This window comes from Leuciscus leuciscus, assembly GCF_965113295.1.
Source record: "Leuciscus leuciscus genome assembly, chromosome: 2".
NCBI classification, from domain to species: domain Eukaryota; kingdom Metazoa; phylum Chordata; class Actinopteri; order Cypriniformes; family Leuciscidae; genus Leuciscus; species Leuciscus leuciscus.
In genome coordinates, this window is record NC_138726.1 from 9,667,421 (window position 1) to 9,691,628 (window position 24,208).

At 37.1% G+C, this 24,208-nt stretch overlaps 1 protein-coding gene across 1 annotated transcript; it reads right to left on the reverse strand.

The window, feature by feature from the left end:
* Positions 1-1,879: 1,879 nt before the first annotated feature.
* emilin2b (elastin microfibril interfacer 2b) lies at positions 1,880-24,109 on the reverse strand. Its single transcript, XM_082161719.1, has 9 exons — positions 23,808-24,109; positions 21,346-21,471; positions 18,532-18,722; positions 15,034-16,509; positions 4,798-4,974; positions 4,637-4,684; positions 3,065-3,100; positions 2,847-2,978; positions 1,880-2,345 (listed from the first exon to the last, which is right to left on the reverse strand). The coding sequence occupies exons 1-9, from the start codon at positions 23,954-23,956 to the stop codon at positions 2,029-2,031; spliced, it is 2,652 nt and encodes an 883-aa protein (XP_082017845.1). The 5' UTR covers positions 23,957-24,109; the 3' UTR covers positions 1,880-2,028.
* Between the last annotated feature and the right edge of the window lie 99 nt (positions 24,110-24,208).

Sequence of the window (24,208 nt, forward strand, 5' to 3'; positions counted from 1 at the left end):
CGAAAGTTTCGTAGACAGTGTGATTGACATAACGTGAGGTCGAATTTTTTTTTTAACGTGCAAAAATTTCGGATGCGAATTTCGGACTCAGTGTGCAATGGCCTTTAGTTACAGAACTGAAAACTTCCTTGTTATTCCAAAAACAACTTTTATTGTTACCAAGCCCAGCGAATGACTTGTCCTGTAATGTGCCTCTTTATGACATAATAGAGTAGTGAAAGACCAGAAGAAAATCAACGCCTACTTCATATCGTCGCAACTTTGTTGAGATGACGAGAGGAGATTTTACTGTTTAATGTTATTTTACAGTTTCATTTTTCTTTATTAATGTTCATAATAATTTGTATAATGTATTTTGTGAAGTCAGAGTATGTTGTACATGTGTGCTGAGGAGAGATATGGGATGAGTTAGCCTATATTTTGCATAGAAGTATGTGTGCAATGTACAGTACCATGTTCCACTGATGATGATACAGTACATCAAATGTGTACAGTTGGCATATTCTTTACAAGGAAAAGAATGTTCCACTGATGCAAATGTACCACAAATGTATACACTGAGGGATAGTTTCTTAATATGGAAAGTGGATTGTGCCATGTGTAAGCATGAGGTATACGTTCCATTTTAAACATAAGCAACATGATTTTCTATCTTACAAGGAAGTTGTAAGTCCCTCAGTGGTGTATATAAGCTCAATCCTTATAGTGTAGCACCCAGATAAACATAGAGGCATGAGGGGGTGAGGGAAGAGAAACATTATAGCTGGCATGAGGGGGTGAGAGGAAAGAGATGGGGAGAGAGGAAAGAGAAATGGGGAACAGAGAAATCTGGAATGAAGACCACCTCGCCTGTAACCTTTTTCTGTGCCTGTTTCTCTCGTATGTCTGACACATGCATATTCAAATAATAAATAATACATCTCTTGGTGAAATAACTGGTGTAGCTTCCGTGATTCAACCATAACGGGGAAAAGCTTAATTTTCAAATCTACAGAGAGCTAACAGGATGGACCACAAATAACATTAACTTCTAAAAGATCCTAATACTAGGAATGTGGTTATTTTATTTATTTTCAACAATGTGAATGTCTCACTTGAGCATTATTTATTTGTATGCGGTACACTGACTGTACACACAAATTTCACAGTGGATTCTTTGGTAAAACAGTCGCAATTTTGGCACAGGCTTTGCAAACAGACTTTTTTGATATGGACTCGTCAGTAATGCCACAACATGTAAGTAACTGTTAATTCTAATGCCTGATCTGTGACCAGTGATTTCTGATATGTAATGATACATGTTCAGTCAGATGATTTTTGTCTATGTGCCAGTAAATCAAACCAGTGAGTGACTCAACGGTCTACTTCACAATGTTTCTCTTAGTAGGATGAAAATAATCTGTTATTTAAACTGTGATTAAATTAGATATAGAATGCGATCAAAGAATGCTATCTTTGCAATCGCTGTAGCTGTCAATCAAACAGCGCGTGCTTTTCAGTGACTGAGTTCTGGATAATCAACAAATCTCTTATTTACACTGTGTTTGCACTAGTTATGATGAAAGTATTCGTTGGTGTGCAGAAATCGAATTGCAATGACAAGATCACATTCAAGTACTCACTGTGATCGGCTACAATGCTCATCACTGCAACCTTTCATGCCATAGATCTAAATATAATACTATAAAAAAACATTTTATAGGATTAGTTAACCTTGAGAGCTGTAATAGTAAAAGCGTGCCAAAAGTTTTCGAGAGAGTCAACTTGTAATACTCATTTCATATACAAGATGTTAGCCAATCACAGCAGTGGGCGTTTACACTGAAGTCTCACACAGTGTACGCCCCTTCAAACAGAACGTTCAAACCAGAGGCTGAAATCAGGGTAGTTAAAATACCTTTATTTCTAAATTATGACAATTTTTGATGTAAAACTCATACTAACATTATAAATGCACCACATGAAACATTATAAAACAATAAAACAATGCAGTTCATGACCCCTTTAATGTTTGCTGTTGGCTGTCGACTATCGCTTGGCTACCGTTGGGTAAAGCAGAACTCCGCTGAACGAAGACAGAATTTCACTGGATGCTGAAATCGCCAGCCTTCCTGATGTGAGCACAAGTCCCGTCCTCTGGCCCCGCTTCAAATGAAGAGCAAGACTTGCAGTGACCGACCCACCACAGACACACTCCTCAGAGCCTCTGCTCCCCGTCCCAGCAGTGTAAAGCTTCTGGATGTTGCGATTGGCTACTGAGAGAAAGGCCTCGACTCTTTCTCCTGCTGGAGCAGTCAAGACAGCGCTGAGAAGATACCGTCCGTCCATGGGTGCAGTGAACACACCTGTGAAAATAAAGATTCAGATTACAGCAAAGGCATGTATGTATGTATGCAAGTATAGCATACTTTTAAAAAGAGTACAAGAGAAATAATACGCTTTAAAATAATATATTTAAGTGTAAATTGAATGTAATGTTTTTACTTCTATTGTCTTTGAAATATGGTTTGTGAACTGCCGAATATACTGACAAGCATTTGTGATAAGCTAAAATATACTTTATCATGTAATTTCTTTTTAAACCTGATTATAAAAGAATCTTTTAAAGATGATTAAAACAGTTATTTAAAATGTATTTTAAAATAAAACTATTAATTTGGCATTATTACAAAGTGCACTCTTAAGAGTGTACTTAAGTGTGTTAAGAAAGACAGTCATGAAAGTAAACTTTTATTTACTTTATTACTACAAGTGCACATTCAATGCAATTAAGTGCTTTTATTCGCAAGAGCGATAGCAAACACCATAAATGGATGATAAAAAAGCATGATTTTAAAACTTTGTACCTGTTTGTGGATCGTAGTGTCTTCCATCATTTAACAGAACATTGTTGAATCGGATGATACCGATTTCTCCAGGAAATGGCACAAGTGTCAGACCAGCCGAAAACGACACATAGGTCATCACACGCCCTTCTCCTGCATAAACACACACACACACATACTCACTTACCCCTCACTCAGTGACAATGCAGCGCTGTAAAATATATGTGAGGTTTAGTTACCTGTGGCCATTTGAATGGTCTTCAGTGGAATCTGTGCTGTAGATATGGAAATACGGCATATTGTAAATATCCTGTAAAAATCCTGTTCAGTTTTATAACAACATATTTTGAATGCTCATCTAGTGTTGGGGAAGCTGCTTTAAATTATGGCAAGCTACAGCTTCATAGAACTTAAACTACAGCCAAGCTACTGTATTGAAAAAGTAACTACTAGTTAGCTTCACTACTAGCAGTAGTGCTACACTGCAAGTTGCAAAATGAAGCAAGAAAAATCAACATATTTTTCAAAATAAAACTATTTGACAATAAAATGTAATTTCTTTATTCATTAGAGCTATTTGTCTCAAAATCAATTACTGTTTTCAAAAGAACAAAGACAAATCTCATTTAGGACGATAGCATTGACTATACACCCCGACTGAAAAACTGAAAAACTTAAGTTGAGTTGCTGGCTTAAAGGTATAGCGGAGGATTTTCTTTTTCCGGGTGGGTAGCCTATACTATTGGTCCACCTAGTGTCAATCATTCTGGTGATATGTTTACGTAAGGCCGTCGTACGTGCTCGTCCTTTCTGCGCATGCGCACTTTTAGGTGTATATGTGTGGTGAGCTATGTTTTCAGCCATTCATTGAAGCTTGCCGTTCTCACCGGGTTTTTTCAAAATGTCTGAGGGTCGCAAGAGAAGTGTCTACGAATTGTATGACAAGAAGAGAAAGGCCTCTGAAGAAAGAAACAAGACCAGTGTTTTTGGGAGAATATTTCACACACTGGCGTGTGCTAAAAGCACAGGTTGGGCTTCCCACTGATGCCTCAGTCGCGAAGTTTCTACTCGACAGGTAAAGTTTGGCATGCTATTTGGAGAAATCCATTTAAAATCACTGCTAGTAAAAGTTAATGTAAGCTATGATTAGCGATGCTAGCGTTTAATAGGCGTTCCCTCTCGGGAGCAGGGAGAGTGTTGCGCATGTGCATTTTTTCAAAAAGTGGAGAGGGCGGTTCTTTCCTAAAATTCGGGAAAATCCTCCGCTATACCTTTAAATATAATCAAATTGGAAGAACTTTTTTTTTTATCACTCATTGATATCTTGATACTATTTCCTTTAGATACAATTACTTTAAATTTAGATACATGATATTACATTTTATATTTACAATCTACACAACAAGGTCTTGTTTGTTAGCGTTAGTTACTGCATTAGTAAATATTTTTTACAGCATTTATGGGACTTTGTTAATATTAGGTAGTAAAATTAAAATTGTCCATTGTCTCGTCATGTTATTTCCGAGTGCAATTAACTAATGTTGACAGATACAACTTTTAATTTACAAAAAATTATTAGTAAATATAGAAATTAGCATTAACTAAGCTTAATAGATGCTGCAGAAGTATTGTTCCTTGTTAGTTTACTAGCGTAGTAAACAAATGATAACAAATGAAACCTTAATGTAAAGTGTTACCCGTGTATCAAAAAGCTCAAACTCTGATAATTGGCAATTGCAGCTGTTTCATTTAGTTTCATTTATTTCGTAATTCCCCAACACTGTGTTAAGCTATAATAGAGTGTTGAATACCAGAAACAGAATCAGGACTGAGGGCAGCAGCGGGAATCGGAGGATAACCTGTCAAGAACAATACAACAAATACTGTGAGACAGCAGTTTTCTGTTAACAGCTTTGTAATCGAACTCAAACATTTGCAAAACATAAACACACACATATCTGAACACAATTACCTGGTGCTCCTGCATAGCCAGTAATGGATGTCCCGCTCCCATTGATCCCCTGAGGGGTGCGAGATGAGATTTTGGTCACTCGAGGCCCTTCTTCCCCAGACGCCATGGCAGACAGTGATGGGAGTGGTTGAGATCCCTCCATGGAAACTTTTACAGCTGCTGTACCTTCAGAAACACCTGGAGAGAGGTAGAAGAGTGATGGCCTGACAGTTAACAGGTGTGACTGGACATTCAAATTGTTTTAGTTTTTTTCGTCTGCTTTAGAGATAAAATGTGCAATTTATTATGTACTTTGAAGCTCTGAATTCAAACATTTTTACATTTTACGTCTATGTTTATTGTGCAGATAGTACCTGTCGCCTGCCCTTGTAAACAAAAGGCAAAAAACTGTTATGTACATAGTTAAAGGAGCCGTATGTAAGATTGTGGCCAAAACTGGTACTGCAATCACTTTCAAATTACTGTAGAGCGGTGTATCCCCTCCCCCTCCCCCCTGACTCGAGGTTGCCAGATAGGCTGCAGGATCCAGCAGGAACGTCGGCTGCTACGTAGCTGTGGTAACTAGAGCAGAGCTGGCAACCCCGATGCCGAAACACTACTGACTTCGTGATTGGTAGATAGGTAGAGGGTGGGGCATCAGGCCAAAACACAACATGACAACATCAACATCAGTTGAGGGCTGCAACTTCACTTTTTAAATGACAATATCCTGGCCGGACTACTGTTGTCAGTGATATAAGTATTTGAAATGAACATGATTTCTTAATGTCTAGTGACATATCAGGGCCATTTTATGATTAATTGAAATACATTTCTTACATACAGCTCCTTTAAGTCCTATTCAGTGTCTACTCTGCACTTCTTGGTCTGTCTCTTGTATTCATTAAATGGAGCATCTCTTGTCACTGTCCAGCATTAGTCTGCAAGCATAGATGGGCTCCATTTGAAGTTATCTACACTCTTCACACAAGTAAGAAACATCTCTGCTCACTTTGGGTGTCCCTTTACAAAATCAAACACTGACAAATGAGAGGGCACGACACTGTATGACAGGGGTGCAAAACTCGGGTCCTGAAGGGCCACAGCAAAGCCATTAGGAGGCAAGCCTGCAAGGTTAGCAAAAACAAAAGAAATGAAAAAAATTGTTTTATAAGAGAAGTCACGGACAATTGTGTGACAGGTATGATTCAGCTAACGGCACTTCTCATTCATTTCTGTGGTATCCCAAAAACTGCTGCCAGAAATTCAATGACGTCCAGGCTGTAATGTGATTGCTTTTCAAGGCACATGTGATCCAAATTAGCCATTACGCTTTCTCCAATGGTAGAGCCACAGACCCTTGTCTGTGGCTGTCCCAGTAATAAAACCATCTCTGGCCACAGCTCTACAGAGCTTCAACCCTAACTAAACACTCCTGATCCAGCTCATCAAGTCCTTAAGGCTTAGGCCTTGTCCACACTAATACATTTTCGTTTGAAAACGCATCTTTTTCTCTCCATTTTGGCCTTCCGTCCACACTGAGACTGCGTTTTTGTCCGTGAAAACGCTCTCCAAAGTGGATAAATTTGAAAACTGTGTTTTTGCATTGCAGTGTGGACTGTAAAAACGGATGTATTTGAAAGCGATGACGCTTGTTTAGTCATGTGACGCATATTGAACCAATAGATATATGTTTATACACGTTTTGTTCCTGTTATGTGCTATTCACTTTTACTTTCACACTGTTGCTAAAGATATGTTACTTTTTACACTCTTCATATCACAGTCCTGCAAACATGAAATTTACATGATTTTCGATTTAAACATTTCAAATTTAAACATGATGTTCGTCGAAAGTTATAGTGTCTTAAGACCAACAAAGCAGCACACCCTGATGGTATTCACCCACGTACTTTGAAAGTCTGTGCTGATCAGTTGTGCTCAGTTTTTCACAAAAAATGTTCTTTGTCCTTGTCTTCATCGAAAATACCTGATATGTGGAAAACATCGTGTCTTGTTCCAATTCCAAAACATGGTAATGTGGGTTGTAGTTTAAATAATTTGATACCCATTGCTTTGACATCACAAAAAATGAAATGTTTTGAGAGGATTATCCTTGGTTATCTGGGTAGTCAGTTTCAAGATCCGTCACAGTTTGCATATCGAAAAGGAGTGGGAGTAGATGATGCCATACTCTTTATGTTGCATAATATTTATAATCATTTGGAAACAACTTCCAGCTCTGTTAGGATTATGTTTTTTGATTTTTCTAGTGCTTTTAATTCAATTCAATTCAATTCAACCACATGTTTTAGCTGATAAATTGCTGCGTTGTAACCTACATAGTAAAACTATTATGTGGGTATTGAATTATCTTATATGTCGACCCCAGTTTGTTAGGCTGGGTGATAAAATGTCTGACATTATTTTAACTAAAACAGGAGCCCCTCAAGGCACAGTTTTATCACCTTTTCTTTTTTCATTGTATACAGCTGACTACAGGCACACTCAGACTTCATGTTGTATACAAAAGTTCTCAGACGATACTGCCCTTGTGGGTTTAATTAATCAAGGCAATGACGTGGACTATAGAAGAGAGGTTGAGTTATTTGTTAGATGGTGTGATGAAAATGTCCTAAATTTGAATGTGGAGAAGACTAAGGAGTTGATTACTGATTTTAGAAGAAAAAGAGAAGTTATAGTACCAGTGATAATTAACGGTCAGAAAGTAGAGGTTGTTCAGTCTTATAAATATCTTGGTGTCCATTTGGACAGTAAACTGAACTGGAAGAAGAATAGTGAGGCTGTTTTTAAGAAGGCGCAATCAAGACTATTCTTTTTGAGGAAGTTGAGTTCTATTGGTGTAAGTAGGAAGCTTCTTTATGTTTTTTATCAGGGAATCATGGCTAGTGTTTTGTTTTATGCAGTGCTCTGTTGGGGATGTAGTATCACTGTAGATGATAAAAACAGGATTAATAAATTGATTAGAAAGGCTGGCCTTAATCCTGATTCACTTGAAGTTACTGTGGAGAAGAGAACAAGGGCAAAATTAAAAATAATTATGTGTTACAAAGGTCATCCACTACATTGTATTTTTAGTGGACTTAAAAGTTCATTTAGTGGAGGATTAGTATTGCCTCGGTGTTCTACAGAGCGATTTAGAAGGTCTTTTACTCCGAATGCAGTTAGGTTTTTCAATGAAGTTGTGAAATTTTTTGTATGTATTGATTGTTGTTTTTTTTTTTTATGTTTATTTATCTATCTGTGGTGTCTGTAATGTGCAATGGTGGCGAACGAGTTTCCCCTTACAGGGATTAATAAAGTTTTTCTAATCTAATCTAATCTAATATTTTGCTAAATAAAATGATCCTGCCAGAAGAATAGCGTGAAAACTTTATGATGTTTGTTCTGTCTGTATCATCTCAGTGAGCTTTTATAAGGTTTTATGCATGCGCTGTACGGTCAATTTAGCTAGATCAATTCTTTTCCCGACATTTCGGGTGGATGAGAATCCTTTGGAAAACACTTGAAAACGCTAGTGTGGACGGAGAGCGTTTTGAATGAAAAATTCATAGATCCAGTCAAAGATGTATTTTAGTCATTTCTGGTTTAAATTGAGATCTCTTGAGGCCTTGACCAATTGCATATCTCGAAAACCAATCACAATTTTAAGCATCATTTTCGTTCTCAGCGACCCAGAATTAGTACAGTTTGACTACATTTATTTCAGAAGCATTTTGGGTGTAGACCAGTGTAATCAACATCTGGTTCTCTTTAGAATTCTTTTTAATTCAGTGAAACAATCTGACTCCAAAATGATTCTCAATGCATCTCAGCTGTGTAAAGACACAAATGAACTAGGAAAGTAAAAGTGACTTGATGTTAAATTATGTGCTAAGATTTGCATAAAAACTACCGGTAATAGAAATGCATCAGAGAAATCTTAAATTTAATAAATCACAGAAGCACGCTCCTCCATTCATGCGAATGGATTGTCAGATCAGGTTAAAATCTCACACTTCAATTGTACTGTATTTATAGCACCTAAAATAAAAAATGTATGTCCATATGCAAGTTAAATGATCTTTATTTAAATGAAATGCATACACCTCTTTAGCCAATGATTATCCCTCCTCACATGCAATAGGTTGTCGTCCCCTGATTTAAAAAATACCTGCATATTTATGTATATGACAAGTACATGATTGTTTATATAATTTCTTGTTTGCAAATGAGAAAATCAAAGTACAAATCAGAAAAAAAATACCTGCATATAATTACCGCTGTAAATAATTTCAGTAATTACGTTAATATTTTTTCTGTTGACCCTCCCTTAAACCTGTCCCTAATCTAACCTTACCCATATCCCGCCTCAATAGAAGCACAAGTGTTTTGCAATGCAACATGAACAAAATAAGTACATTGTATGTCTGATGCAAGTATAGTAGTTAAAAATGGTAGCACTTTATTTTACAGTTCTGTTCCCCATGTACATAATTATTATGTACTTATTATAGCAATTACAATAACTGGGTAATAACTATAGGTACTAATCCTGAACCTATCCCTGAACATAATCTTAACCCATGTAGTTACCTTATATCACCCAGTACTTTCTTAGGTAAGAACACTGCAAGTATGTGCGTACGTACGTTACAGTACTGTAAAATAAAGTGCAACCTTAAAAACAGCTCAAATAAATTGGTTCCCAGAATTGTTTGAGAAAGAATTACAATGCATTGGTGAAAAGGTGTGGCCATTCAATGCTGTATCTTAAAAAAAACTTGAAACCTGAAGATGTACGGCAAATTTAGTCATATTCTGAACTTGGAGGGTTGGAAAAAAATATCCTTATGAACACCTGGATAAAGGTAGAAGAATGCTTATGAGAGGACAGAATAACAAGTAAAGCAGGTGTGACTGTCATATATCAAATCAAAAATGCTTCTACCCATTTAAAAAATGTTTTACATCTACATAAACTTAAACAGTTCTGTGTAATCTTAATAATAAAATAATTACAAATGTCAATATGATGGTTTGTATGGTGGTGAGGACTGCTCATTGTTATTAATATTTGATTTGAGTGAAAGAAACAAAATGACACCACTGTATCGAAAGGCCCTACTGAATTTCTGACAAATAGTTTTGGAGATTTATATCTTTCCCCATTTAAGAAGATAGGAGCTGTATGTCTGTTATTTAGCCTACTTTAAAAACAGCTGGTGGAGGTGTTACCAAGATAGCTGTTAAGTAAACTGATTTACCTTAAAGGTACTTTGGAGTAACTGCCTCAGAGTCCAGGTGTTTTTTTGTGAATTTCTCACCAAATACTTTATGTTCAAAAACCCGTAATTAGTCCAACAGTGTGCTCATTGTGTCTAGTTAAGGTTTCTTCAGCTACTGCTTGTGTACCTTTACACAGATGTTTAACGTAGAAAAGTCTTGAAGGGCACAGTTTAAAAAAAAGGTGTTTTTTTTTTCTAAAGATAAGGTGCTGGGGCAACAATCATCATAAGAATGGAAATGTATGAAACAACATATCTTTTGGCTAAGAATGAACTAATAGTATCAACGTTCGGCCACTAGACCGCATTGTTAGAAGCCCTGATATAAGTTCAGCTGAGAGCTAACTGGTTAACAGTGAACAAAAATTTATATTATGACGCACAAGACATTTTGGGAGTTGCTGCACTGATACTGTGAATTACTATGAATTAAATTGGTATGAATGCTGCAACTCAAATGTTATACCTGTTGTCATTTTTGGTTATTTTACAGCTCATGTGGAAAGCTACTCTGGAAGGTAAGCTTTATTGAACCACTGAAGTGCTGCCTTGAAGTAGCTTGCTTGTACGTAAAGCAGCGTGATTTAAATACAGTAATTTTGATGTAATTCTTCCATGTTGTTTCCAATAAGTTGCAGTGTAAAGCTATACACTACTTCCAGTTAGTTGCTCCCTAACAATGAGAGAAATAGAGAGGGAGAAGCTTTACATGTCACACCCGCTTGTTCACATGATCTCATCCAGTGACAGATCTCTGACACATCAACTTCATAGCAGTGACTTATACACAAAAAAAACCTCTGTGCTGAAACACACACACACACACACACACGTTGGTACTCCTTTTATTTCAAGGACTTTCCATATGCGTAATGGTTTTTATACTGAGCTAATCATATTTTCTGTTCCATAACAACACCCCTAAACATAACCCTCAAAGAAAATGTAAGAAACCACGGCACACCTCTCCTCATAAAATTGCACTGGTTGCCAATTGCCGGCTGCTTCAAATTCAAGGCACTGGTGTTAGCCTACAGAACAACCACTGGCTCTGCACCCCTATACCTAAACTCACTACTTCAGACCTATGCGTCCTCCAGAAGCTTGCATTATGCAAGTGAAGGTCGACTTGTAGTGCCAACCCAAAAAGGCACAAAATCCCTTGAGATGGACTGTTTCATGCAGATGTAATGACCTGCCGAACTAAACTCCGAGCTGCGGAGTCTTGAGCCATTTTCAAGAAACGACTGAAGACGCATCTTTTTCATCAACACTTGACCCATTAATACGAACACTTACTACTCTTTATATCTATTTAAAAAAACACTCTGTGGTAGACTAACTGGAACTAGTCACACAGCACTTCCATATTGTTACATTGTTGTTGGTTTAATTGCTTCTATTGTTCTCCACATGTATAAGCTGCTTTGGATAAAAGTGTCTGCTAAATAATTAAATGTGAATGTCCCATATGTAAGGGCACTTGGGGCTGTGCCTCACCAAAATATTCACCCAAAACAAAGACCTCCATATAAACTGAATCAATAATACATTTTAAATGTGTTCAGCATTCTGAAATAAATATTTTTCGGATTTTCTAGACTATTACATAGAAAATAAATAGTCATAAAGTGAGCAGGATGTGTTAAAATATAATGCATGACTTCTGCATGGATGTATTATGATACTGAGTGGGACAGCCCTCCCCAGCTCTACAGCGCCCCACTTCTATCCAATGTAAATCTGTGGTGAAAAATGGAACTGCAGCGCGCTCTAATTGAGAGCCATTGGGGCAGATTTTTAGACTGCCCACTTATTTTCACGTTACCTTACGTAAACCTAATAACAATATCAATCCGCATCAGCTGTGTCTGCATCAGGTTAGTAACTAGTTGGCATGTCTGTTCTTCCAATGTGGAGTAAAGTATCAAATTAATTAAAGTATAAATCCTTTAATTGAAACATGCTCATATGAATAGCCTTTATATAGTTCTGTTGTTTCTTTTCCTCACTGGAATTTCTCGGCAACTTGTAATGTTCTAAAACAACATTCGGAGGCAATTAATACATGAAGGCAATTTTAAGATAGCATTCTATGCGGGTGAACATTAAAACGGCACCCTCAGACTTAATAACGCAATGTCTGCCAAAAGTGTGTCTGCATGTGTTCAGGGATTAGAATATAAAACTTACAAAATGTTTATCATAAACTACTGCTAATAATCTGCCAATAAAGCAACATTTGAATTAAAATTTTAAATGTAAAGAGAGAGAGAGAGAGAGAGAGAGAGAGAGAGAGAGAGAGATTTTTTCAAACTGCCAAACAACACCCTTTGATATCAGAATATAATAGAAATCATCTTAACAAAAAGGAAAAATACAGGGAGAGAACGTAAAACATTATGGGACACCAAATTATGCAGTGGTTATATCAACGTCCACTCTCCCAGAATGGAGTCCCACAAATAGACCTCCAGATAAAATCTATATAAATACATGTGTGAGCTTTGAGAGATGCTGAAAGGAAACTACCATCTCACAGGTCAAATGTCACAGGTCAAGAAGAATAAGTGACTGAAAAGGAAGAGTGCACTACTATAACTAGCACAGCTGCTCACACAGGATAAAATGTAGGGTCTGTTCCATAATTAAACATAAGATAATAAGCAGCAGACAATATTATTCACTCAACAACAGGGACTGAATCATTTTGATCCACTTAAAAAATAAACTTTAGCTTTTTTTTAGTACTCTTTTTTTTTTTTTTTTTTTTTCAGTAACAGTGTACTACAAATTGCCTTATACTCAGGCTCATGATGCATTGGATTTCTTTATAGAGCACTTGGGTTTGTCCTTTGGATTTACTTCAAACAAAGCTAAGTTTAAAAAATCACTTAGTATGTCTTATGCCATTGGATTTTTCTACATTATTCTGAACGCTTCTAGGTAAAACAGCAAGATAATGTGTCCAGAACATCTTGTAAATTACGAACACAAAATCACCAAATGAGAAGCAGATGCCCACATTCATGCTCACACAAGCACAGACACACAATATAATCTCATAAAAGTCCAGACATTGCTCTGAAGCCTGTCCAGTTGAAACATGTGTGTACAATTAAAACGTAAAGGGGAAATACTACTTCCCCTGGGAGTTACCTGCTCACAATACATAAACATTCTTCTGCATTTAAAGGAAATCCCTCTAAAACACTACCTTATGTACACTTTAGCCTACATTTGTAGTGTGGAGTTCAAACAGCAGAAGCTTCCAAAGACCAAAAGGAGACCAGCGAGATATATCGTTTTGACTAGTAGTACTGACAAAAACAGACCAGGGGCCAGCTGCATCAACATAGTTACTTTTTTGTGTTTTAAGAACTAGTCTGAACAACTAGCTGTTATCCAAGAGGAAATCAAAATAGATCAATCTATTCTTTTTTACAAAAATTACTGTTTTGATGCTATGTGTGAACAAAACACAAGATTACCAGTATAAGCAAGTCCGAGGTCAGGATGCGTTGGTGTATAAGAAGTCTGCTTTGGCCAATCATAAAGATCTGATGGAGATGATGTGATTACTTTACACTGTTTACAGTAACATCTGTCACTCGAAAGTCAACAAAAGTTGTTAAATTGGACAGATAGTGAAACAAAAGTGCTTCTCATTTGTGCAGATGAAGAAATGAGTGCAGTGTGTTTAAAGGTCATTTCCAATGATTGACAACACAGTTTACTGATATTTTGGTGCTGATTATGTGTGAATGAGATCTTAACAGCAAAAAGTCTGAATGCTGTTGCTTGCGTGAACAATAGATGTGGTGTAGTTACCGAAAAAGTAAATCTGGAAATTTTACACTAATTTACTATGATTTGAGTCAAATCGGATTTTGGCTGTAGCATGTCAAGAGCAAATATACAATGCACTGCACCACAGCCCTGAAAGACCAAATTATTTATAATCAAGGGACAGTTAAAATGCTATAAAAAATGCTTTTTTTCAAGTTATCATTTGTTGCTAACCATTGCCAATGCATCAACAAGCAAGTTTAATGCAAGACAATCAGATGCATAAAGACAGGTTTTCTTGAATATGTTAGAAAGATTTACCTGAAAAAGTGAGTATAACATTAAGAATTAGGAATATTGTGTATAACAGATGATGGAAAATGGTACATAAAAACAAAAACAGTCCTCTCTTCATTTAAAAAAAATAAATAAAAATGGTTGGTTTAATTTTTAATGGTTACAAAAATTCACATCAATTTCTAATACTTCCTTAACCTTTGACTTGATCACACAAGTAGGAGTGACTTCCGACTTGATACTCCTGTGTCTGTCTGTTGCATCTCACCACTGTCTTTGCTTTTCTCCATGATTGAAGACTTATAGTTTTAGGATTTACAATCTTTTGTTAGTTGTGGTTCCAAAAATGTGCTTTGTGTGGCTTTTTGTACTGTCCATTTCATTAAGAACTTTCTTTTTTCACCTGCAGCCTTTTTCAATAATTTTGTACAAGGTCTACGTTAACTTGTCTTGTGAACTGCTGCATCTGAATTGATCATGTAAACTAGCTGTTCAGCCCTTCGGTCTTGCATAATATTATGGTTGAGAAGGACAATCTCAATTATCTATTGATGTCTTTGTCTCATTTTAAATAAACACCCTCCATCAATTTTCCAATAGAAATAGGCTCCTTAAACTCCAAGTCATTCAAGTATGATTGCCCATGCAAATACTGCACTGCTTCTTTGGATAAACTAGACTGCAAAATTACAATTTTGTAATTTTCTTCCTGGAGCTCACTAAGCAGAACATGGCGCTAGCAATGTCAAGGTCATGGGTTCAATTCCCAGGGAAAGCAAGAGCTGATCAAATGTGTACCTTGAATGCAATGTAAGTCACTTTCGACAAAATCATCTGCCAAATGTATAAATATAGATGTTGTCCCCAGAGGAGCATTGCTTACCTGTAGGTGAATTAGTGATCCCATCCTGCCTGTCTTTTGAAAGGTGTGAATTTACTTTAAACACATTGATGTCTCTTGTATGTGTTAGAACTGTATTGTTCAGTTGACGGACGCAAGTCCACAAGCCGGTAACGTGTTTGTTCAGTCCGTCTTTAATTCGTTTGAGACTATCAGACATTGGCTCAAACCGTCCGCAAATGCCTTCAATGCCAGCCACCCGTCCATCAAGACCATTAAGCAAGCCATTCATTGTCCTCACTTGCTCTTGGCTTCGCCCAAAATCCACGTCTAGATTTTCCACCCGATGCAGCAGAATTTCAAAAGTTATGGATTGATTGAGGTCTGGTACAGAGATCTCGTTCTTAATCTGCTGTGCAAGAGAGCCAACCTTGTCCTGCAGTTGCTGTGTATGCTTCTCCAAGGCATCTAGGCGTTGATCATGACCTAAAACTGTGGTCAGTAGCTGTGAAGTGATGTTTTCATGTTGAACAGCATTTATTTTCTCTTCCAAGGCTATGCTTTGATCTTCATTTTCCTTAAGTCTTTCCCTTCTTAGTTTCTCCTCAAGATAGAGGCAATGTACCTCTGCACTCTTTTCCGCAAGACTAACCCTTGCCTCCAGAATATGCCCTTGAGCATCAATCTGTGCAAGGGTGGCATTCTGTTGCCTAATGGCATCTTTCAATATCTGCTGGGTGTCCTTGAGATTCTGGACCTCATGACTGTCCACCCCTGGGTCTTTTCCAGTGGGAAGTTGGAGACGCAAGTCTTGGATCTCTTTGCGGAGTTCAGTCTCTTTAGAATCAAGGAGCTCGGCCAAGCTCAAGTAAGAGGTTTCTTGTTCCTCACACTGCTCCTGAACAGACAGCACTTTGTAGTCACATGCATTCTTCATGTCTGCTATTTTGATGTCCATTCCTTGAAGAAGCTCCTCACGAAGGGCAGAAAGCTTCTCATTGATGTATGCCTGACATGGACACTCATTGGTTGCAGCGGTTGAGGAGGGTTGAAGTGGTCCAGTACTGGCTGATTCTGTTAGTCGGTGCATCTGTCCATCTATGTTCTGGATCCTAATCTGCAGATCTTGGATACTATCAGTATTGGAACTGATTGTGTTGGAGAGCTGGGTAATATGGTTTTGCAGTTCATCAGTATCTGATGATAAACGGAGGTCTGATGGCAACACAATGGTCTCAATTTCACCCGCCTTGACACCCTGTGGCTGTTGCAAATTCCCCAACGTGTTTAAAATGAATTTGGTAACATCTTCCTGTAAATCTAACCGTAAGTTTGCATTGGCTGACGTCATAGCTTGCAGGTCAAGTAATGTCTGAGAAAGACGCTCCACCTCTTCTTCTAATACCTGAACTCTGCGACTCTCCTGTTGGCGATCTCCATAACCTCCCAGTTGAGTGTTGTGATGCTCTCTCCTCCCAGGTTGAGACCATGGTTGTGCCTCAGAGAACACTTCTGGTCCTAGAACAAACCAAAATTACATGCACTTATTAGGGGTGGAAATCACCTGAGGCCCCATGATACAATATTATCACGACACTTAAGCTAAGCCACGAGATTCGGGCATTCGTTAAGGTAGAGCTATACCTTTTAATTAGATGGTTATAGTGGTTATAGTGAAGGGTTGGGTTAGTGGTTGGGGAGGGATACGCGATCGTCAGTGCCAGCCTTACTTTGGGTCTGATGCTGCTGCCCTGGCACTGCTGTCCTCAGACTGCTGTGACGTTTTGTTCTGTGGTTCTGCAGTTAGATATATCTCGCTGTCTTTTTTTTGTCAATCATGTTGTATTATGAACGAGTGCGCTGGTAGTGTAGATATGGCATTATATAGACCGTTTTTTTTTTCTAATCACAAGCGAAAGTTTAGTTGCATTCGAGTTTAGTTGCATCCAAGCATAGACCAAGCAGTCCATGTTCAGAAACATGCGAGATTGCGCTTCCTTTACACTCAACTCACTGTGCGCCTGAGAAAGAGAGAGAGAGAGAGAGAGAGAGAGAGAGAGAGAGAGAGAGAGAGAGAGAGATGTGCTGTTTGTAAAATTCAGTCTGAACCAATTAGCAGAGAAATTTCTGTTTATATGACACAATATGTTGATGTAATAATAGGGCTGGGAATTGAAAATTGATTCCAGAATTACTTAAGGTCAGGAATCGAATACTTGTTATAAAATTACCAATTAATTACCAATTCCTTTGTGTGCATTCTAATATGACAAGACCACCAGCGCACTGTTAATAACTTCCTCTGTGCATATGCTTTGGATGTGTGCGCAGCACAGAAAAAGTTATTTGGAAAAGAAAATGTGATTTTAACATAGTGACTTGCCCGCTGTTTTCTTTGCTGGGCGGAAAACGGCCTCTCATACTCAATAGTGCGCGATACAGAACTGAGTTCACTTCCACGTCTTTTTGCACTTGAACGGACAAATACACACAAACTTTTGTAACTATATTTGTAATGTATATTTTACTTATGTAGTGCAGTGTTATTTTACATTTTATTACATTTTATGTATCTAAAATACCTGAAAATCTTAAAAACACTGTTTATTTCAATCATATCTTTGTTTAGTTGTATTTATTTGTGCGATTGCTAATTTATTTGTTCTTTTTTAATAACTGAGTGTTTTCTTGTCTTTATTAATGCTTAAAAAATCATATTAGTTAGGCTAGTTGTTTTTGCTATTGTATTTTTAAACCAGGTAAAAGTTCCTTGTGTAAGTGTTATTTAGCCTGTTGATTTTTGTTCATGGTATTCAGCAACAATGAAATGTATTGCAGTAAGATTTAGAATAAATGTGAATGATATCTAAGTAATTTTCTACCTTAATGGAATCGAAATTATGAATCAATAAGAATAGGAATCGATAAGCAGGATCGAAATCATTATTATTCAAATTATACCCAACCCTATGTAATAATCAACATTATTATGTCAACAGAACTCATCAAAATAACGTTTAGTTTAAAAAAACTAAAAAGGTCTAATTAAATTGCTTGCAACCATGGATTAATTAAAGTTGTGGTAATTGGTCACCTGAATTACTAATGTGGATTAAAGCTGCAGTCCGTAACTTTTTTTGTATAAAACATTTACTAAATTTATATAAGCGAGTACATCATGAATCCATATTCCAAACCGTGTTTTTGTCTTATCCTGAATCAAAACGGTACACCTATAACAAGTGTTTATAAACAGACTGCAGCTTTAATCTATATGTCTTATGCGGTTAATAAACAGAATATAATATAAATATTGGGACTATTTTAGACTGGGACGGGTCGTCCCACTGAGGAGTAGCCCAGTACCTGCGTGACTCGTCATAGAAATAAACAGAGAGAAGTAGCTCGGGCTACAATGTTCTTCCGCAAGATGCATGCAGTTCTGTTTATTAACCGCTACAGTGCCAAAAGTTATGGACTGCAGCTTTAGATATTGCTCATTTAATTTTTTCCAAATCCAAAGTAATAAAAAATGCGTACCCAGTATACTTTGTTGTTGACTGTTGGCGGAAGGAGCATCTGGACGTGGTTCCTCAACAACTTTGGGTTTCTCTGGGGTAACTTTCAGCTCTGTACAGTCATGACCTTGATATCCTGGGCAACACCTCCATTCCAGTTCAGTCACTTGTTTGTAGCCTATTTTGTACATGGGTCTCAGGGGAGTATGATACCTAGAAAGACAGTTATGAATTGTGATGTTAAAAGCAGATATACAATTCAATTTGAACTATGAACTAAAAGTATGCACTTCACAGTTACCTGTAATACAATACACTGTTTTGGCCTCAGAGTCTTAGACACTTTTCTGTAACTACATTAACATTAAAAAAATCTCTCCCACTGCACAAGGGTTGAGGGGAACATTAGCCAAAAAGCATTCACAGATGCACACTTTGAACGTATACCAACTGGGCACCTTTTGCTCATTATTTTCAACATACCACATTGAGGGACACTAGTCCTATCCTAAAGTCATGCCAAACATTTACATATACTGTAAGTGTCCAGGTTGAGAAAATATTCTTTTAAAATCTAGTTACACATGTTTAAAGTTTTAAGAAATGCACATTTTGTATTCTTATTGTGAAAAAGAAGTGTACTTAATTATATTGAATGTGCACTTTACAATGTGTTCACTTCAAACAAATCTGTAAAAATGTACTTGCAGATATTAATGAAAAAAAGCAACAGTACACTTTCCTGACTGTTTTTAACACACTTATGTACACTTTAAAAAGTGCACTTTGTAATAATGTCAAATTAAAATGTACATTTTACATCATTATGATTTAATAATCTTATGTCGTGCTTTAAAGGTGACATATTATGCCCCTTTTCACAAGATGTATTATAAATCTATGGTGCCCCCAGAATGTGTCTGTGAAATTTCAGCTCAAAATACCCCCCAGATCATTTATTATAGCTTGTCAAAGTTGCCCCTTTTTGGGTGTGAGAAAAATGCTCTGTTTTTGTGTGTCCCTTTAAATGCAAATGAGCTGCTGTTCCCCGCCCCCGTTCAGAAGACGGACGATCCTTTACACGAGCTTCGGATACAATAACAAAACACGCTAATAATCTCGCTCATCCAAAATCTCAGAAATAACCAGAAGTGGAGTGCAGCCTTACAGAGAGACTCAGGAAGAGGTTGTAACTTTTAGACGCACCTGGACGTTTCTGAATGGTTAGTGGATACATTTATGTAGTTGTTGTGGAGTTACACTGATTCATCTGTTTCTGGGGGATTTGGAAATCAAATTAATCCACTGCTCTCTGGTCTCATCTGAGGCTTGGACTCTGAATAGTGTTCAGTGCTCTTTTGTGCAGCAACGACAGAACAGTTTGCAGAATGCTTTGCTCAAACTTTTGCCATTGCATTAGAACTGGTTACACTGTCGCTTGCAAAACCAAATGGTGGCGCCGTGGGCGTAAACGTGCAGATTAAGGAGGCGGTGATATTATAATAAGATCCCTTTCCACGTCAGAAGGGGAGCGAAATCTGATCGGCTTATTTTTTTACATGTTTGCATAGAAAGGCTTACGAAAACAAAGGGTTGGTAGATGCACCGGGGACCCGATTATAGCACTTAAACATGGAAAAAGTCATATTTTTAATGATATGTCCCCTTTAAAGAAGTAAATTGCACTTATTTTGACGTGTTGACTAACATACTAAAGCACATGTAAAGTTCTTGATTATAATTTTAACTGTAGTGTGTTATTTGATATTACATTTAAAGTTAATATATTTTAAATTTACTAACATACCAGTTTCAATAGAAATTACATATAACGTATATTTCTGTTCATCATAAATGCTTGTCAGTACATTTGGCAATACACTTTAATACAGAGCAATTATGAAAGTACATAAAGATGTTCTTAAGCGGGTCAAAAACATTCTAAAGTTCAGCTAATGGCATTTAATATAAATTTAAACTATAATATATTTTCATTTAATTGCTATTAACATGCAATTAAGTGTCTGAAAACATAACATTCAGTTCATACTTAAGTATATTGTTTTAAAGTATATCATTTCCTTAAGTACTCTTTTTAAAAGTGTGCTAAGTAGTACTTCTTCACAAGGGTCATCTTGGTTTCATATTGTTTTGAAAAACCTTTATACCATTTTCAAGAAATTTCCTGCCTTATGGTGTAATGATCAAGTAATGGCATTTTCCTTACACCTTGAATACCTTTACAAAAAATTCACAATTGACAGTTATACTACTATACTACGACCGACCACTAAGCAGCACATCTCCTGAATGTGTGCTGCATGTTTCAGAGAGAGCAAAGTGACAACATTAGTCCGGTGAGATTTGAAAAATCGTACTAATTCGCTGTCTAACCACTCTGTGCACAAAAGGAGGCATTCCTTTTTTTTCATGAGCCATGCAAACATAAACAAAGTGCAGAATTACGTACATAATTTATTATGATTTACTCCAACAGTGACACACATCTGGAGTGCAGCTTTAAAAGCAAGATGTGCATGAACATGCGGGACATTCTAATTGCAACATTTCTTAAAGGTTCTCACGAAAATGTACACAAGCTAAAACTGTTTAGTGCGGCCCCTAGCACTTCAGTGGTCATAAATAATTTGGATACTGATAAAACAGTAATGACCTGCCAGTCGACGGGTCCAATTTAACTGCATTGCTTCTTCTACTAGGAGCAATTCCACTTCAATCCATTCTGATCTCATCTAATCTGATCTCTGGTCACTTCCAGCAATAAAAGTGTCTATGCAAACCCCCCGCCTACTGCACGCTCTCCAGAGACACTTACATCACCCCTTGCGTGCAGTCAGGATGATGCGGCGGACAGGGCAAGAGCTGCGGCTCCATGACGTTTTCGTTCGCCGCCAACACAGTGCATGTCACGTTTTTATGCACTACAAATGCACACCAGTTTCTGCAAAAGAGTAAAGAACAATCAAAACAAATACTGTACACCCAAGAAAATACCCAGCTAACCGGGAACATTCTCTTAAAGTTATGAACAAACACTAATACATTTGTTCAAAGTTATCTGGTTTTTAATAATGTTCTCAAAACATAAGGCAAAAACATTAAATCGTTCCACTTTTTTCTTTAGTTGGATATTCGTCTAACTTTTTAAAAATGCTGCAGAACATACTTGTTTCAGAACATTCAGAGAACATTCAAAAGTAACATTCCCATAATGTTCGCACAATGATCAAATGTAATGCTCATTTAATGTTTGTAGAACCAAGAAAAAAAAAGCTTTTAAAACCTTTTAAAAACTTTTTGAATGTTCAGATAGCATTCAGAAAAAACTTCACAGCTTAATGGGAATGTTAATGTTCTTAGACCATATTTTATTAGCTGGGTAGCACCCATTACCAAATCCTTTAGAAGAAATTACTAATTATTTGGAACAGAAGTGAAGTGAAAAGCATAACTGAAGCAAGACTGAAGAAAACATATGTCTGTGAGGAATAGGGGAAACCAGGTATGGTCGTAACACTTCTTGCTTTAGGCTCTGTAACTCACAGATTTTGAGCTAGAGTGCTCTACTCAAACTTTTATACAAAATACCCTCAAATCACCAATTCAAACCTCTGCAAGAATATCACATTTATGGTGTGCCTTTGTTACAATCTACCTCACGATCGGGGCAAGTAACAATTAAGCAAAAGAAGTGGCCACACCATGCAACATCCTTCAAAAACAGGTTTAGTGAAACGATCCAAAACAATGCCTTTGTTTCTGTGATTTATCACAGCTCAAATACACTTACTGTTTGACTCAAGAGTGTGTGCATGTGTGTGTTATTTAGTCTACTAGAACAAACTTCCTTAACAGTATTTACTTTATGCTTAATGAACACTCGGCTCGACTAAAAAGTGTTTTGAGTTTGTGTGTCAGTGTGTGACTGTGAATATTCTCATTCAAAGGTGAAAAATGTATGTTGTTAACCCTGAAGTGTATGTGGTGGGCCCAGAGACTGCATAAGGCACATTTACCCACACTTCCATAGATAACACAAAAGTTTTTGTCGTCCAAGGTCTCAGAATCATCAACACTGGCTTTCAACTTTGTCTTTGCAACTGATCTGACTGACCTGCCCTTCTTTGAAACCTCATCAGTTTTTTGTTTTGTTTTTTTATAACACTGGCAGGCACACCTCTATCTATCTTTCTTTTCCACTGACTTGGCATTCTGTACAATTATTTATATAAGAAACTGTTCTTAGTTGTATATATAAGGGGGTGGTTGTAACACTTTAAAGATGTGTTACACCCCACCCCACCCTTGTCAGCCAGTGTCTAGCTAGCCATATTAGCATAATGGTTGGAAATTAGCAGGCTAAAATGCATCATATTGCCTAATAAACTCTAATGCAAGTTAAATTATTTTATCTGCAAAAGTTTAAGTACACAAAATATAGTGTGTTTTTTTTTTAATAAAATCTGCATGTGCCTATTTATAGCATTTACAAGCATTCATATGGGATCTGTGAGGAAGTGAGTAATCCTGATTTGGTGGTGTTACAACTCTCCCAATGTTACAACTATACCAGGTCTCCCCTTAAATCAATAAATCACTGCACAGGTTACCATTTTTGGGGCATTTAAGGTTATGGCTGATGACTCGAAATGTTACAGAGCAGTCTCTATGACTAGGGATTCAGTGAGAAAGGGACCTAAGCTGTCTTCTTTTTAAGTGGGGCAAATAGTAGCATAATAATAATGTGAGGGGAAAATGGATAGGCCGACAAATAAGGATGAAGTTCAGAGGGGGAAAAAAACAACTCATTTTGAAATTATCCATAGCTAGTTCTATATAGGAAATAAACTAATTATTAACAGTTTACCCAAACCAAAGGTCTGCTACCTGTTGATGACTTAAACAGTCTTGTGTAAGCTATTCGTTAACAGGTTAAAATGTTAATGTAGCGCTAGTCATTTGTCCTGCATTAGTTTCACATAAATTGCGAAACTGTATCAAGTTTCTTACTAGTTCTCCAGAGGCGTGCTGTTCCTAGTTCGTTAATCTTGCCAGTTAAAAAATGGTAATACTGTACTGCATTTATTAATTAATCACATATTTTTGCATAAATATGCTGACATTTACAACCAAGTTCAGTTGCATGACTAGATGCTGTTTTAAAGTTTGAATCCTGTATAGGCCTATATATATTTATTCTCAAAACATTTAATCTGAGATAACTAAACCCCGGGGTTTTCCTCCCAATGCCAGCTCGAGAACAGAAGGGTTACTTACTTGTTTCGTTGTCTTGAAACAGAGCTGGAATAAGCACTGCCCTGGAACAGACTATACCTCGACGGAGTTCCGTGCGCCAAAGGAAAGGTAATAAGACTAATAATAACCCCTGCACAGAAGTGCACGTAACACCCAAGGACGCACTTCATTTCAAATCACTCAACCAGAGTCAGCATCCACCTTAATCGAGTATTTAAAATAAGCTCAACTAAAAATATTTTTAAAGTTTCTTGACAGAAGGATGGCAGTGAAATGTGACAGTGTTGCGAGTTCGCTCGAGCTTCCTCCCGCCCCGCAGAGCGCGCGCAGCTTTCTACTGGATGCTACAAAGCGCGGTATCAGGTTCCCAACTTCATTACTGTTCTCCCAATAAAATGTACAAAGCATACTTATTAGATGCT